The 14,892-nt window shown below is 43.9% G+C and overlaps 1 protein-coding gene across 1 annotated transcript in view; it reads left to right on the top strand.

Annotated features, from left to right (window-relative positions):
* The window catches only part of GAD2 (glutamate decarboxylase 2), a 73,502-nt gene that overhangs the window by 48,562 nt on the left and 10,048 nt on the right, over positions 1-14,892 (top strand). The window contains exons 11-13 of the mRNA XM_037037216.1: positions 1,694-1,758; positions 8,132-8,210; positions 10,585-10,734. Of these exons, the coding sequence (XP_036893111.1) occupies positions 1,694-1,758; positions 8,132-8,210; positions 10,585-10,734 (294 nt within the window). The remainder of the gene's footprint in view (positions 1-1,693; positions 1,759-8,131; positions 8,211-10,584; positions 10,735-14,892) is intronic.

Raw genomic sequence — 14,892 nt, 5'->3', positions numbered from 1 at the left:
AAAATTTGCTAAGAAACACCTACCACCATATTTCCCATTTCTTAGGTTGGTCAGCTAAGAAGATAAACTGTATGCGAAGGTTTTGACTCCAGGCTTAGTCACATTTAAAACAATGGAGTGTGCCAGGAAAATATTTTCAAATGAAAAACTATCCATTCTTAGGACAAATTGCAGGTATTTAAATTTAGGCCAGTATTTTTCAAAGTACAGCTCAAAGATTACCTGCTATCTGCAAAATGTCAATGATCCACAATGAGATAAGGTGTTGCACCAAATGATCACTAGGCACAACACCCGGCGCATACAGCCACCTTTCTGATCGCCAGGCTTTCTCAGTGAAGGAAGCATAAGCTGGTTTACATTCTAGTGCGAGAACATTGGTGAGTAGTGGCACTGGCTGTTGATCATTTGGGCTCTATGTTAAGTATTTAGAGCAAATGAATTCCCCTTTCTTTAGGAGCAGAAAATGTCCACAGGCTAAGCTGGATAAATTTCCATTATTTCGGAGATGTCTGCCTAGCCATTACCAACCTCCTTTTCCTTCCCTGACTGACAATGTGACTTGTACCAGAGATCCTGTCGTTTTACACGCGAAGACACTGAGCAAAGGTTGAATGACTTCAGTCGTTTGGTGACCTGGTCATGGAACTGGGGAGCCTGTCAAGCCTTGCTAGCAGATTCAGGAGGAGGTTGCCCCAGCAGGTTCACCAACAGCAGCGTCTGTGTGTCCTACGCCAGCAAATGCCACAGTCTCCCTCCCTGGATCTGTAACTTCAATAGAGCTAGGATCAACCAAGTGCGCTAGCTTTCTCTGAAACATATCAAGCTTACCACTTATTTTTATTCTCTTTAATGCTTATACATTCTGTAATTAAGCTAGAAAAAATCTTAAATATTATGCACTTGGAAAACTGGGTTATTTTTGAAACTGTAAAAAAACCAAAATTAGAACAAAGGGGAAAAAAGCAATCATACCCTAACTGTTTTCTTCCCTTTAAAATAATCCCAGGAATATTTATATTAATGTCCACAAAAGAATTAATATTTTTGATGAATCTCCTTCTTGACATCTGTTTGTAAAGATGACTATACCAATTCAAAGCTTAAAACTTGAGAACAAATTTTTAAGGGACATGTTCTAATTGCTCAACAAATTGACTAGTACAAATCCTTCCTGCTTGCTTTTCTGTTGTTGTTCATTTATTTGACAGAGAGCTTAGCTTATCCAAAATTACACAGGAGTAGAATTGGGTTATAAAGTTGTTTCCTCCCTCTGGAATCATCCAGACTTGTCAAAAGAGTTTCCCTTGCACCTGGGAAGATGTTTAGAGTCCCCGGCCCATGTCCTCGACTCTAAACTGAGGCGATAACAGGGTTTCTCGTTCTGAGGTGCTGAGCTTCACTTGGCCTAAGATGGGCTGTGGGGAGAAGCTGGCTCTTTCTCATGCAGAATGAGGAAACACAGCCCCAGTCTGGTTCCTTCCACCACATACACGCAGACGGAGTCAGACTTTAGCACAGTAGCCCTCCCCCTCAATTTAAACTTTGAAAATCTAGGGCTAGACAAAAGTGGCCAACCCCCTGAGTTGCCTGGGGTCAAGGAGACGCTTTCTCACTGTTCTGAAAGACACCAAACTGTGGAAATCCAGGCAATGAGAAACCTGTACCTTTTTCCTTGTATGATCTCTTTCAGGCTGCTTGGGGTGGGGGATTGCTGATGTCCCGGAAACACAAGTGGAAGCTGAGCGGCGTGGAGAGGTACACACATTTTTCTTGTTCACAAAGTATGCCATGTGAAGTGTGAATGCTAAATGGAAAAAGCACCCAGTTTTCAAGAACTATTGGAATACAGGTGAGCCAGTTCTGTGCAGTGCTCGTGTGCCTCCCCGTGTGTGGTCATACACGTGTGAATATTGTGTGTAATGAGAAAAGATATTGAAGCCTGTGTCAAATGATCCCAGTGGAATGTCTCTCACACACAGAGAGGCCTGCCTGGGGCCCACGGTTCACCTGTACAACCAGGAGTGACCTCCCTGGGATCTCTGGACCAACCACCGAAACCGTGCACACCTGCAGGCACTCCGTTGTTCTCTAGGGAGAAGACCTATAACTTCTGGGTTCCATAGAGGATGATATCCACTGCTTTAAAGAAGCCAGTAAATAGTTTAGCAAAGCAAATAAATACTTTGTAATTTATGTTGGGTTTGGTTTAATATGGTCACTTTACTTAAAAGTGAAATGTACCTTTATTCCCATGTTAATTTTTTTCTGATATAAATTTGATGCTGCAAAGCACCCTCTGTTCAGAAACTAAGCAGTAAATCATTGAGAAAAACTGTAAAACACAAAAGAGGTAATATTTGATTAGTGTAAAGCATATTCAAATCCAACAGAAATAGGGAAAAAATCACCAAATGCTACACTTTGGGGGCGACTTTCCTCGAGAGTCCCCCCATGTGCCACGGATGAAAGTGAATGTGGCCGAGACATGATGTGATCTGCTTAGGGAGAAGTGGCCATTTTCCCTGCTGGGAAAAGGCCGTGGGCTGGTGGCCAGTTTCTCAGGGGAAAAAGGCCAGCAGCGGCCAGTTTCTCCAAGGAGAAAAAGGCCCTGAGCCCCCTGCTCCATAGCCTTTTATTGGGTTCTAATACACAGGAATACACGGCAGCAAGGATCAAACAGTAGATAACACTTCAAAGAAATCTGAGGACTTCAGAGTCTGTCAGGAACAGAGTTTTAGGGTTTCCTGCTTGAACCCTTAACATACGAATGAAAGCACTCTTAGCAGAGCAGATTTCACAGGTTTATCAGGAAGTCTTTGTGGTGCCAGATTTTTCCCCAGGACACACTCTAGCAAGGCAAGGAGCTGCACCCCTCTCCATGAGGTATTCAGGCTTAAGGGGATTAGAGCCAGGAAGTGCTTCTCCAAGAGAACATGGGGACTCTGGCTATCTCAAAGTCCGAGGGCAAGAGTCCATTGCTCTTTGTTACAGCCCCCAAGTCCTTCCATGAAGGCCTCTCAAGTGATTGAGTCTGGCTTAGGTTGCCCCCCACTATGAGGGTCTTACCCCTCATTGACTTCCATCCAAGCTTTGGGGGCAGGGAGAGGAAACCGAGACAGCATTTGCTACCAGAGACAAGCTTTGTCTCCTGCGGCTTGCGTCCCAGAGGTCTTTCCTCGCCCTTAGCCACAAGGGATCGAGGTACAATTCCTAAAACCAGGCAGAGCTGTCTGCAACACTACACCGGCTTCGGGCGCTGGACCATGTGTGGAGAGGGAGCTCTCAGAGTTCACTGTTTTCCCATCGTGACGTGACAGGTCAACTGTGTTTGTGAGCTCTCACACTCCGGGTCACTGAGAAGGCCTTAATTCATCTGAGGCTGCCAGGTTCTCAGCACACCCTGCCAAGGAGCCAGATGCCGCCCAGGGGAAGTTTCCCACTGGCTCTGCTCCTAGACAGCTTGGCACAGTTTCCATTCCAGAATGGGGAGAGAGGCCGATGGCACTTGGGAGCATCTGTCAGCACTGGTCATGCAGAGCAGCCAGGCCAGAGAGAATACACGGGGTGTGCTGCATGATGCCCAGGCCCGCTCACACCCGGATAATCACTGAGTGTGGGAAGAGGGGGTAGGGTTACTGAGGCACAGTCAGGGGCTCCCTGCCTAACCAGTGAAAAGAGGGCTGCAAGACAAGAGATAGACGAGCTAAGGGCCCTGCCAACTGGGTTGCTGTCCCTGAGCCAGCTGCCCTTGCTCTGACTGCTGGGACCTGTGCAGTGGGAGTGAATGAGGACAGGCCTGCCCCCTTCCCACACTGAGCCAGTTCTAGTCTCTGCTTTTGGACCTTCAGGGATTCTCACAGGCCCGGCTCCTTTTGTCATGAAGAGAGCTGATGCTTCAGGAGGAGACAATGAACTGAATGAAGAGACAAGGAACAAAGTGAGCGATGTAGAAGGTGCCCATTTAGATGACCAGGACAGGAATTAACTTTGTGTGCTTTTAACAGAGGTGTCCTGTGCACGGTACCTTCTTTTTCAGTTTCTTTTTTTAACGGGCACAAGTGAGCATCTGTTATTCTACCTTTATGCTACCTGGGACTCCAAGTGCCGACAGCCACGCAGCACCCTATACTGACAGTTACTTGAAAGCTGCTAAATTACCTCCCCTGGGCCTTGGAGAAATGCACACCCACACACCTTTGTAGTAAAGTTATTTGAGAGCAAAGCTTAGAACACTTCACATGGAACAGAGAGTCCTCTGTAATTGCCACAATTCTTGGAACTGCATTATAACTAACTCTACTAAAGGGAACAGCCAGCTATGAAGTCCTAAAAAGAGGAACTGAGGGTGTTCCATTTTGAGCAGAACCCCCTTAGCCATCCATTTACCCGAGAGTATCCACCTTGCTGACTTATCAGCAAAAGGCCCACTTCCTTAGGTGAATAAGGCTGTAGGGCCCATGGAAGCCTCTACACATAATGTGCGTGAGCACGAATTTAGGAAAGAAATTGGCCTCACTTGGGATGTGTTTTCCTAAGCATTAGGACTCACGCTAAAGCGGAGGAAATCCATAGTTGGATGTTGTCCCCAGTGGTCACAGGGATCCCAGACTGCTGTCCTCATAACAAAATACCACAAGCGCCCAGGGCTCTGCCCTTAGAGAACCAACCAAATTTTCAGAAAGCCACTTCCTTCCTCAAAGCACTGTCCAGATGTCTCGAGGCAGGGTCGCTGAGAGGGCATGCCAGGAGCCCTGATGCTCTGAAGTCTGTTTCTGTGTACTGGGAACTGCCTCCTGTGACCCCCCTCCCCCCAGCATGCTGCTGCTCACCTCCCATAGCCCACCGCTGTGGTCCACTCGCCAGGCTTTCTAGCCCAGCTAAAGGTTCCTGCACAGGGTCTTCCCCACCACCAATGACTGCCCTCACTCCCCCTCTGAGAGCCATGGGTTCTGCAATTCGAGTCAGCAGTTGCAGGACCTGTGCCAGCTGTGAGGGCACAGAGATGAATATGATAGGAAGCCTGTCTTCAAGGGGTTGAGAATCTAACAAGGAAGACTGACGACCAACAATGGATTAAAATTCAAGGCAGGGGAAGTAAAGGTCCAAGGGGCAGACAAGGGAGCTGTTGGAGGGCACCAAGGAAGGAAGGATTCCTCCTAGGGGTGGACATGAGAGCTTTAGCAGGCAGAAGTGGAAGGACATCAAGGTGATGTGCAGACACACGCAGGTTTGAATGGGGCCTTGGAGAATGTTCAGACGAGTTTTTTGGAGACTGAGATGGAGTCATGGCAGTGCTCGGGAAGCTGGTGTAGTGTCCACAGGTCCTGCCCAGTGCACCCCAGTGGAGGGCCTGCTCTCAGAGCCATGTCAGCTTGGCTCTGAGCTGAGATTCACCACCTTGCGAGTCACTTACTCCACATGGAGAGCATTATGTTTCTTGGGCTGGAGAAAAAAGCTGGAAAAGCCCACTATAGCAGCCATAGTGCTTTCTACCTGTGCTTTGGGAAGATAGCTCTGAATGCAAGAGGAGATGGAAGCCAGAGACTGGTCAGAGCTATTGGGAAAATGTCCAGTGTAGGAAGCAGAGGAGGTGAGAGAAGATGAAGGCAGGAAGGGAGAAGAGCATATGGACCCAAGAAGGAGAACAACTGCAAGGGATGCTGTCAGGGGACAGGGACGAAGAGGATAAAACCAAAACATCACAGGTCTGGGGTGCTGGATGCATGGGAGGAAGAGGGTACGAGGAACTGAGGCACAGAAGATTAGAGAAGAAAGACAAGGTCTGGAAGGATGAGGAGGGGCAAGTGAGTGAGTTCTTCGGGGTCTGCTGAGTTTGAGGTGTAAGTGGGGTTACACGGCTATGTGGGAAAATAGCCCGAGGGGACTCAGTTCTCTTCAAGTTGTAGAAAATCACAGACACCACTTGTCTGGATCCTGTGGCAAAACACTTAGAAATAAACCTGAGGCTGTCTTTTATAAATTGCCCACATTTGTCCGTAGGTGAAGCCTGTGTCACTGAATCACTCTGTGAAGGTCTCTGCCCTCCTTCAGGGCAGCCCCTCTGAGACAGAGGCAAGACAGCGACAGGAAGCCATGGACCTGGGCACTTCTAGTCTGAAAAGACACATTGGCCTCTTCTCCAGTCAGAGAAATGGAGGAGAGCTGTTTTCTTCTCGGTAGGAGTCATTACTGACACAGCTGAGCTTCCTCAGGATTAGGTACAGCTGTAGAATATTACAGAATATTCTGTAATACATACCCAGTGTCGCAATGCTCATAAGTGATAGAGTTGAAATTAATAGAAAAAGCCAACCTTATGGTGTGTCAGACAGAGTTATAAGTACTTTTACTGAGACCCAAACCATTTACTCTTGTTCTGTTGACAGGAAATCTAGGCACAGAGAGTAACTGGCTCAAGATCACACAGGTAGGGCGTGGTAGAACGGGCGCAGACACGGGCTGTCTAGCTGCTGAGCTTGCCTCCCTTAGCCACTATTACCTAGTGCTTAGAGCCCAGTTTTCTTGACTCTGGTCATGAAGTCATTTAGTCCTCTTTCCAGGGTTAGTATCCATCTGGCCACGAACTGCCTATGCTTCTTGCCTCAATTCCAGTGCAGAAGGCTTGGACTATTCATTAATCTAGATAAGATCCCAGGCCAGCAAGAGTTCTTGCTGAGCCTCCCATTCACCAAAGAGATGAATGAATGAGATATTTCCCAGCTTCTTATTTCACCTCAAGCTTTTTGTACCTTGGTGCTGGGAGCAGGGAGATCTCAACTCTGTTGTTCAGCCAGAGGGGCAGCAACCCACAACAGCTGCCGTGGTTGGTACTGTTATTTCCTCCTCCTGTGAGTCTGTTTATACCAAGGTCACATTCAGTTTCTCGGGAGATGTGCACAGGGACTCACCAGCCTGAAGAGCATATAATGTAAACAGTAGGGACTCACCAGAACAGCTGCTTCCCCTGGGAACTGGAGGAGGGGTCGGAGCAATACAGCCAGAGTGGGGGAGAAAAGTTGAATGAAGTCCAAGAAAGCTGGGAAGTTAAGACTTGATCTGGGCCTTAAAGAATAAGTAAGATTTAGTCATGTGAGGCAAAGGGAAGTGACATCCAGAAAGAAGAAATCACAGTAAGAGACCTGGGAGCCTGAGCATAGAATTTTATGAGAAGAAAAATAGTCGGGTAGTCTGGTGTGATAGAAATAGGTATCAGAAAGCGATAGGACCCAAGGCCGAACACATTGCCTGGGGCTCACCTGTGTGGGCATCATAGCCATAGCCTGTAGTTTGACTTTAGGCTGAAGACAAAAGGAAATTGTCAGTAATTTAGAAAGAGGAGAGGGCCATATACAGAGCTAGGAGATAACTGTGGAGCTGGATGGAGAAGGAAGTGGAAACCAAGAGTCAATTAAGACATGATTGCTATATCTAGATTAAAATGATAATTATAATAACTATTATTATTATTGAAGAAATCTGAATCAGAACTTTGGTTTAGACTTTTCAGATAGAGTATACCCCTGAGCTGAGAATCACTAATTATGATGGAAGAGTATGTCTCCAGTGTGTTGAAACCAAATCGATTGAAAACTGCTATAGGAGCCACAGTATATCTCACCTGCAGCGTAGAAGGATAACTCTGGATTTGAGAATAGAAGAGGGATGAGCTAGAAGCTACCATGAAATTACACACTTGAGAAATTTGACAGTCAGTTGAATCCGAAGAAGAAGAAACTGGGTTGGGGAAGGAATGAAATTCAGCAGCAGAATGACCCCTGGCTTTGAGCTCCAGGCCATGATTGTGTCAGAAGCAGAAACAATGGAGACACACAAGGGCAACTCCTCCACTTGCCTGGTGCCCTGCTCCTTGGTAGCCAAAGGCAGGACCCTGGACTGAGTGATCCTGGCCATTGGAAGGGTTTCTCAGACCACCTTGAAAGCCAGATAAATGCCTCCATGGAAAGGAGAAAGGTTATAGATCCAGTTTTGTTGTTTTGCAAATTTACTGTCCTCCTGGAGTCTGACAAACAGCACCAAGACACCTGAAGCTCCTCCGTTCCTCATGCACAGGGCCTGAGTAGTCTGCCTTGTCACGGTGCTACCTCTTAACATAAGTTGTTTCCCTTAGGGCCAACTCTGTGACGTGGAATCCACACAAGATGATGGGCGTCCCTTTGCAGTGCTCCGCTCTCCTGGTTAGGGAAGAGGTACGTCTTTCCTGACTGGTGGCCCAGTCCACCTGTGGGGTTCGATAGTCCACCTGGAGTGGTTCACTTATGGGGGTGCCAAATAGTATATGGGACCCCATCAAACTGGAGCTTGCACGGTGGAGAACACTTGGTAAGCATGTACAAAAGATGGTTAAAAGAACTGAGGATGTTTATCTAGAGAGGAATGAAGAGAAGGAGGGAGGGAGGCAGGCAGGAAGGGTGAGCTGAGAAAATAGTAGCCCTTACAGGATGACTCTTAAGTGGAAGAAATTTCGGGGTTTTTTTCTTGAAGCTTCAGGGAATTGGGTTAGTAACACTGGGTGGACAGGTTTAATGGCAAAATTAGAATACACCATAACTTTAGGTCTGAATTGAGGTCAATAAAAGGGACACTTTTCTAAAAATTAAATTGCCCCCAAAGTAACAAATGCTTTATGTACAAATAAATTCCTCATCAGGGGAAGTGATTGAATGAAGCCTGAACAATCAAGTGTTGGTAAGAGGACAAAAGGGGTTCCCTCATTGGGGAGGAATAGATTAATAGTTCCAGATCCCCTTCCAAACTTATAATGCTCTGATGGCATTTCCCTTATTGGGAACCAAGGAATAATGCCATTCCATATCTTATAGCACATATTCTATATCTTGTATTAAGTATGCTTTGGTAAAAGAATTCTCAGTTTTAAAAAAGCTTGTGATACATTGGATTAAATAGTTAAAATAAGTTTAATTATTTCTGGGCATATCAGAGCCTTTCATATGCTGATACATATTGCAAATATCTGAAAAGAAGGCATTTATGATATAGAATTTCCTATGTTTATTTGACAGTGGGAATCTCTTTTACAGCAACTATTTTACAGCACAGCGCCTACCCATGTATGTATTTAACATGGTTTGGGACGCAACAGCTGTAACTTTTTAATGGTCCAGAACCATCATATTATTGTCCCAAGACCTTTATGTAAAAGACAACATCTCTTTTATTTATCCTTTTGCACAATAAGACTGGTGCTCTCCAACCTTTTAGAAGTCACATGCTTTGAGTGGCTTTTCCTCTCCCAGAAGAAGCTGGTCTGGTCTGTCCACCGTTCCAGGATGGGGTGGCTTCCTTAGGACTGAAGGCACCTATTTAGGGGTTTGCTGGGCTGGGCAAGGCTGGTGCCAAGTTTCTGTGACCATGAAACAAAATAGAAGCACCTGTGGCAATTTTTTACTTTATTGGTCAAGTGAAGTTTCTTTTTCAAATTCTACATCTTTCTATTTCCCTATTTCAATTAGATTGTGTAACTTCCTTTAGTCCCAAAAAATAATGATGAATTCCTCTGAATATGAAGCCTAAACTGCAAGGCTGAGCCCTAGTTAAAAGTCTTAGCTGCATTGCATTTTTCTTTTCATTCGGATAATTCTTTTCAAAAGGTTCTCACTTCTAACTTCAACTAAATGGTCACATTTTAGTCTTTTCTTCTCTGGTCATGAGTCACAAGGAGTCACAAGAGAAAAAAAAATGCTGAAGCGTCTGTAAAATCACAATTATGTTGTAGATAATGCAAGAGCCAAAGGATTCCTGTGGTTCATGACAGTTCACCATGTGGTGGGGCTTTGGAGAAGGAGACTGACGGTGCTGTTTTAGTCAGAGAGCATGGCTCATTCACCATCCTCCAGACAAGTTCAGTCACTTTGCCACTCATTTTTCATGGTGAGCTTATGGGAGCATTAATGGTGATCGACAACGACACTGTCCACTGCCACTCCCGTAAGCAAACTGGGTGTGGAAATGCAGCACAGGTCCTCCAGGCACTCAAGAGAGGAACATGACATTTGAAATACCGGTTATTTAAGACATCTCAGAAGAGCAATGTCTTTATTTTTTTAGATTTCAGCATATAAACATGAGAGCAATGAACTATCTTAAAAGCTATGATTTCCAAAGAGCACTCAACCTTACCAGTTAAATGATAAAGCACTTGAAGTAAGTATGAATGAAACCCTACAAGACTTGCTCTAATAATATCTTACAGAACCAAAGAGTTTCTAAAATATTGTAATTGCAACAAAACCAGAACATCAGAATGTTCTTCCAAAGAATGAACATTATACTCTGATTGAGATTGTTTTTTTACAAATGCCTTCTCTGGTCAAACCCTGGAACATCTGACCCTGAGCCATTCATCCTCCAGAGTGGACGTATCACACCCCATTTTGTCCAGATATTGGCCCCGTGTATTTTTCACTTGATTCTTACTGTTTTCTTTCTCTAGAATATTCAATGTCTCTTTTATTTTTTTCTTAACAATTTCCATCACAATGTAAATCTAATAGAACCTCTGAGAAAGTCAATACAGTTCCTACGTTTTCTCTTCTCTTCTAGGGATTGATGCAGAGTTGCAACCAGATGCACGCCTCCTACCTCTTCCAGCAAGATAAACACTACGACCTGTCCTACGACACTGGAGACAAGGCCTTACAGTGTGGACGCCACGTTGACGTCTTTAAGTTGTGGCTGATGTGGAGAGCAAAGGTGAGCACATGTGGGTCAGCTGAATGTCAACAAAAAATGTAAACTCTATCTGGGGAGCCTTAGTCTGACATGTTAATAACTGATTTCCAAATTAGGAAATTACTAACCAGAGATTGTTTCTTTAATCCTGTATCTACATATCAGCATTCTACAATGGGCAAGAGTAAAATAAAACCCATTGTATTTTTTTCTTTTAAGCCAACTTGATCTGAATGTTCATTCATCTAGAAAACAAATCCGTGTTGCTTTGTACGGCAGAACATCTGGTATTTAAGAAGTGTTTGGTTGTTGTTTTTGTCTCCCAACTCTTGCTGTTTACCCACAGATGTTTTTTCTCTCCAAACATATGTAATCTAAAAGCATGTGTTTAAAGAACAAAAAAAGAAAAGTAAAAAACCCCTCATGATAGCTTATTTTTGACATTTCAAAGAGGTAGCAGGTCACCTCCAGTTAGAAAAACTACACAAGTACCTAGTGACCCCCTTTGTACAGTTTCTATTCTGACCTCAGAATTGAACTGTGATGATCACTCCTCTCTCTGAAACACAAACTCTGTAACTAATGGTGTGCAGTGCTGGCTGGACCTACCTGTAGCCTACAAGGAGCATAGTGTATGTTTAAGGGTAAGTGGGTTAGAAAGGCCCAAAATTTTATTTTTCATCTTGACCATATTCCAAACTTAAATGTCACAAGTCGGTGACTCCCCACCTGGTTTCACTCATCCCCCACTGGAGGCAAGACCAGAGCCACAGGACGTGCTAGAAAAACCCAACTGCTAAAAGAGGAAAGCATGACAAAGTGAAAGGAAAAGGGGGCGATTCGAAGGCTGATATCATGCCCTGAGGTCCTACATGTGGGGGGAAGTTCCCACAAATGTGGCTGTAAGCCTTTTAAGTAGCCAACACAAACATGTGACAGATTCAACCCCATAGGAACAGGCCCATCACCTGGTCAGCAGGGGTTGGACACGCCAGGATGAGACCCCAGCATGGGTTCCTCCTTGGGTCTGCGTAAAGAATTATGAATCATATCCATAACCCTGAATCCCATGAGTTGCTGTTTATAAACTTTTTCAGAGCAGACAGAATTGCCTTAAGTAGTTTAGAGAGGTGGTGGCCAATAAGAAAAAACGGGGGCTTCAGAGTCAAACAATATAGTCCACAATGATTTTATGGACTCTTCTTTAACGCCATCCTGGAAAAAAGGCAGAGTAAATGGAAAGTTTTATGCAGAAATAATTGGTAAGTGGTCTGCAGGGATGACTGGACTTTGTATCCTTCAGACAAGCCTCCATGATACTATTTACACCAGCTGAATTTTCTTTAAGTGTTGCTAAAGAAAGTGTTTCTTTCTTTAAGTGTTTCTTTAGGTATTGGGCTGCTACCTGGCATGAGGCCCCAGGTAAATTGTTGCCACATAAAGGTTGTACGTGGGTCAGCTCCCACCCCTTGAGCTGAGCAGGGGACCTCTTCCTGTTTTGAAAGTTGAAATAATGACTGAATTATTTATGGGGTTGGGACAAGCACACATACCTGATTCCTGTCATTCAAGGTGAGATTTATGGGGTTGGCAATGATACTTTCATTAGAGATAAATAAATGAATTAAGAATATGAATTATTGGTGCACTCTCAAGCTATTTAAAAGGAGAGGGCTTTTCATTTCATCAATTGGTGGGAATTACAAAATATCAGCTAGTAAGCAGGGGGAAGTTCGATCTCTAAATGTTGTCCAGTACCATCCTTTTTGTTTCCTTTTCCTGTGGTGTTTTTATTAAGGTGATGATCATTAGCCATGTTGACACAAAAATGTTTTTCTCATGGTTCATCAGTTCCTGCTGCTCGTTTTCCATCTGAAGCCTCCTCACCAGCATGGTGCAGCCGTTTGGTTCTTAGAGAAATAACGTGGAAGGCGCCAGGTGTGAATTAAACAGCAGGAACACATGAGGCTTGAAATAAAGGCAAAGGATCCAGTTTCTAAAGTGCTGATATGAAGACACCAGGAGTGGGGATAAACAGAGAAAACAGAACAATCACAGCAGCCACACAACTTAGGGACCCATATTCTCTTCATGCCTTGAGCAAAACCTTAAGTATCTAAACACTTAAACAGCAAAAACTCTTATTTGGCTTTCAACTTAAAGGTGCATTTTTTTTGGCAAAGTGAATGATGATAAGTATTAAAGTAGTAAGTGTAGTCCTACACTGTGAATCCGAAGTGAGGATAATTACCTTCTCACATGAAAATCTATTAGTAACGCCAGCCAGGGAAGGCGTGGTGCCCTCTCCCAAGAAGAACCATGAAAGAATGACCCATGATGCTCCATTTGAAATGCCCTCTTGCTCTCAAGAATGAGAAAACAACCTAAAGAATAAACAATTAGTAAATCCTCTTGTCAGACAAGCCTGGAGAGTGCAATATTCAAGTGAATCCACATTTTCTCCTAAAATAAACCGCATGAAAGATATTAGCCTAAGAATAGATCATGACTCCTTAATCTGTTCATTACTAATGAAGCTAAATGCACTGATGACAGCCATCACATTAAGTCCAAGATAACTTGATTAGAGCAAATTTATCAAAAAAAATGAGCCTCCTAATACAGGATGCTGAGAGGCATTCTAGAGTGTGTGATGATAAGTAATCTTGTCATTAGCAAAGGCACTGTGCCTGTCCTCAAATTATTGAGTAGAACTTTCATTTTGTCTGTATTTTACTAGCACTTGATGATTATTTTCTATCTTGACAGATTTCTTCAGTGGTAAAAGCTTGGTAGTAGAAAAAAATCCCTAAAATTAGTCCCCATTTTTTAGGCCTGTAGGAAAGGCTTAATATGTAACTAATGAATTTTCACAGTAAATCTCTGTTTGTATCTTTCCTTTTAGTTTTCTGCAATTGGCCTCCCTAATCTAAACAGAGATAATAGAGGGGCTGGCAAATGGCTGGGGACAAAACGATAACAGGAGAAAACTATTAATGGGACATTGATGACTAATGGTATCCTTTGCTAAATGACTGAATGTTCACTTTCTCTCTAAAATATAAATCTATTTTAATAAGTCAATATTGAACAGCTGTTATTGTGCCTGGTGCTGAATGGAATAAGAAACTATAGTTTTCTGGATAGGATAAGATAAATGCACAGATAACCCTCACATGAGACAGAATGTAAATGGTCACAAGAGAAACACAGACACGCCTTGAGAAATTGAAGGATGGAGAGCTTTTCCCTACTTTGAGAGTCAAGAATGATTTATTGAGAGATGACCTTCGAGATGGGTCTTGAAAATAATAGGTAGAATAAATAGGATGTCAACTCCCAGAAGAAGGTCTAGCAGAAGCAAAAGTGCCTAATGTTCTGAGCCTAGTGAAAAGTCTAGGTGAAAGAAGGGTAATTAGGGAGCTGTTGTCCAGAGGACAGCAGCAAAAATGGGGTTAGCAGCAAAAGATTCAGTCATTATTTCAGAAACAGCAGCTCTGAGGTCCAAGAGAATTAAAGGAGGGTTTGAAGAACCAGAGAACCATGAACAGCACTAAGATATCAGGCCCCCAGACCACACTAAGGCCATGGCTGAATGTGGGAGACTGTGAGATTGCTGAAGAAGATAACAGAAACTGTGTTCATCTTCCTGAAATGCCAATTCAGGAGCCTGGGGTGGGCCTGAGAATCTACATTTTAACACAATTAGTCTGGCTCTGATACAGATGGTTCTTCAGAAAGTACTTTGTAAACACACTGCCGCAGGCGTTAATAGTTATTACTGCCATTCATTCATTCATTTACTCAGAAAATATACATTGAGCATCTAGTATGTGCCTAGCACTGCTGGTGTGATACCACAATGAACAAAAGGGCCATAAATCTGTGCCCTTGTGGATTATATATTTCAGCCAGGTCTGTCTAAACCAATCCTAAGTGTGGGCAATGAGGGAGAAAATCAAATCACCTTCCCCTGAAGTACCCTCAGCATAATCCTGTTGCTGGGATTCAGTCTTTCATTTAGAAATACCCATCTGAGTCCCCACCATCCTTCAGTGACTCAGGTCACAATTATGTGATGCCTGACAAAGTTTTATGTGCCTTAGTCATTCTCACAATATGAGCTGTGTGGCACATGATAGCTACCCAACAAGAGTTTGATGAATGAGTGATTTTAGA

The sequence above is a fragment of the Sturnira hondurensis genome, unplaced genomic scaffold (assembly GCF_014824575.4).
Source record: "Sturnira hondurensis isolate 20B ecotype Veracruz unplaced genomic scaffold, ASM1482457v3 Scaffold0022910, whole genome shotgun sequence".
NCBI lineage: Eukaryota > Metazoa > Chordata > Mammalia > Chiroptera > Phyllostomidae > Sturnira > Sturnira hondurensis.
This window is presented reverse-complemented; position numbering and strand designations above follow the sequence as displayed.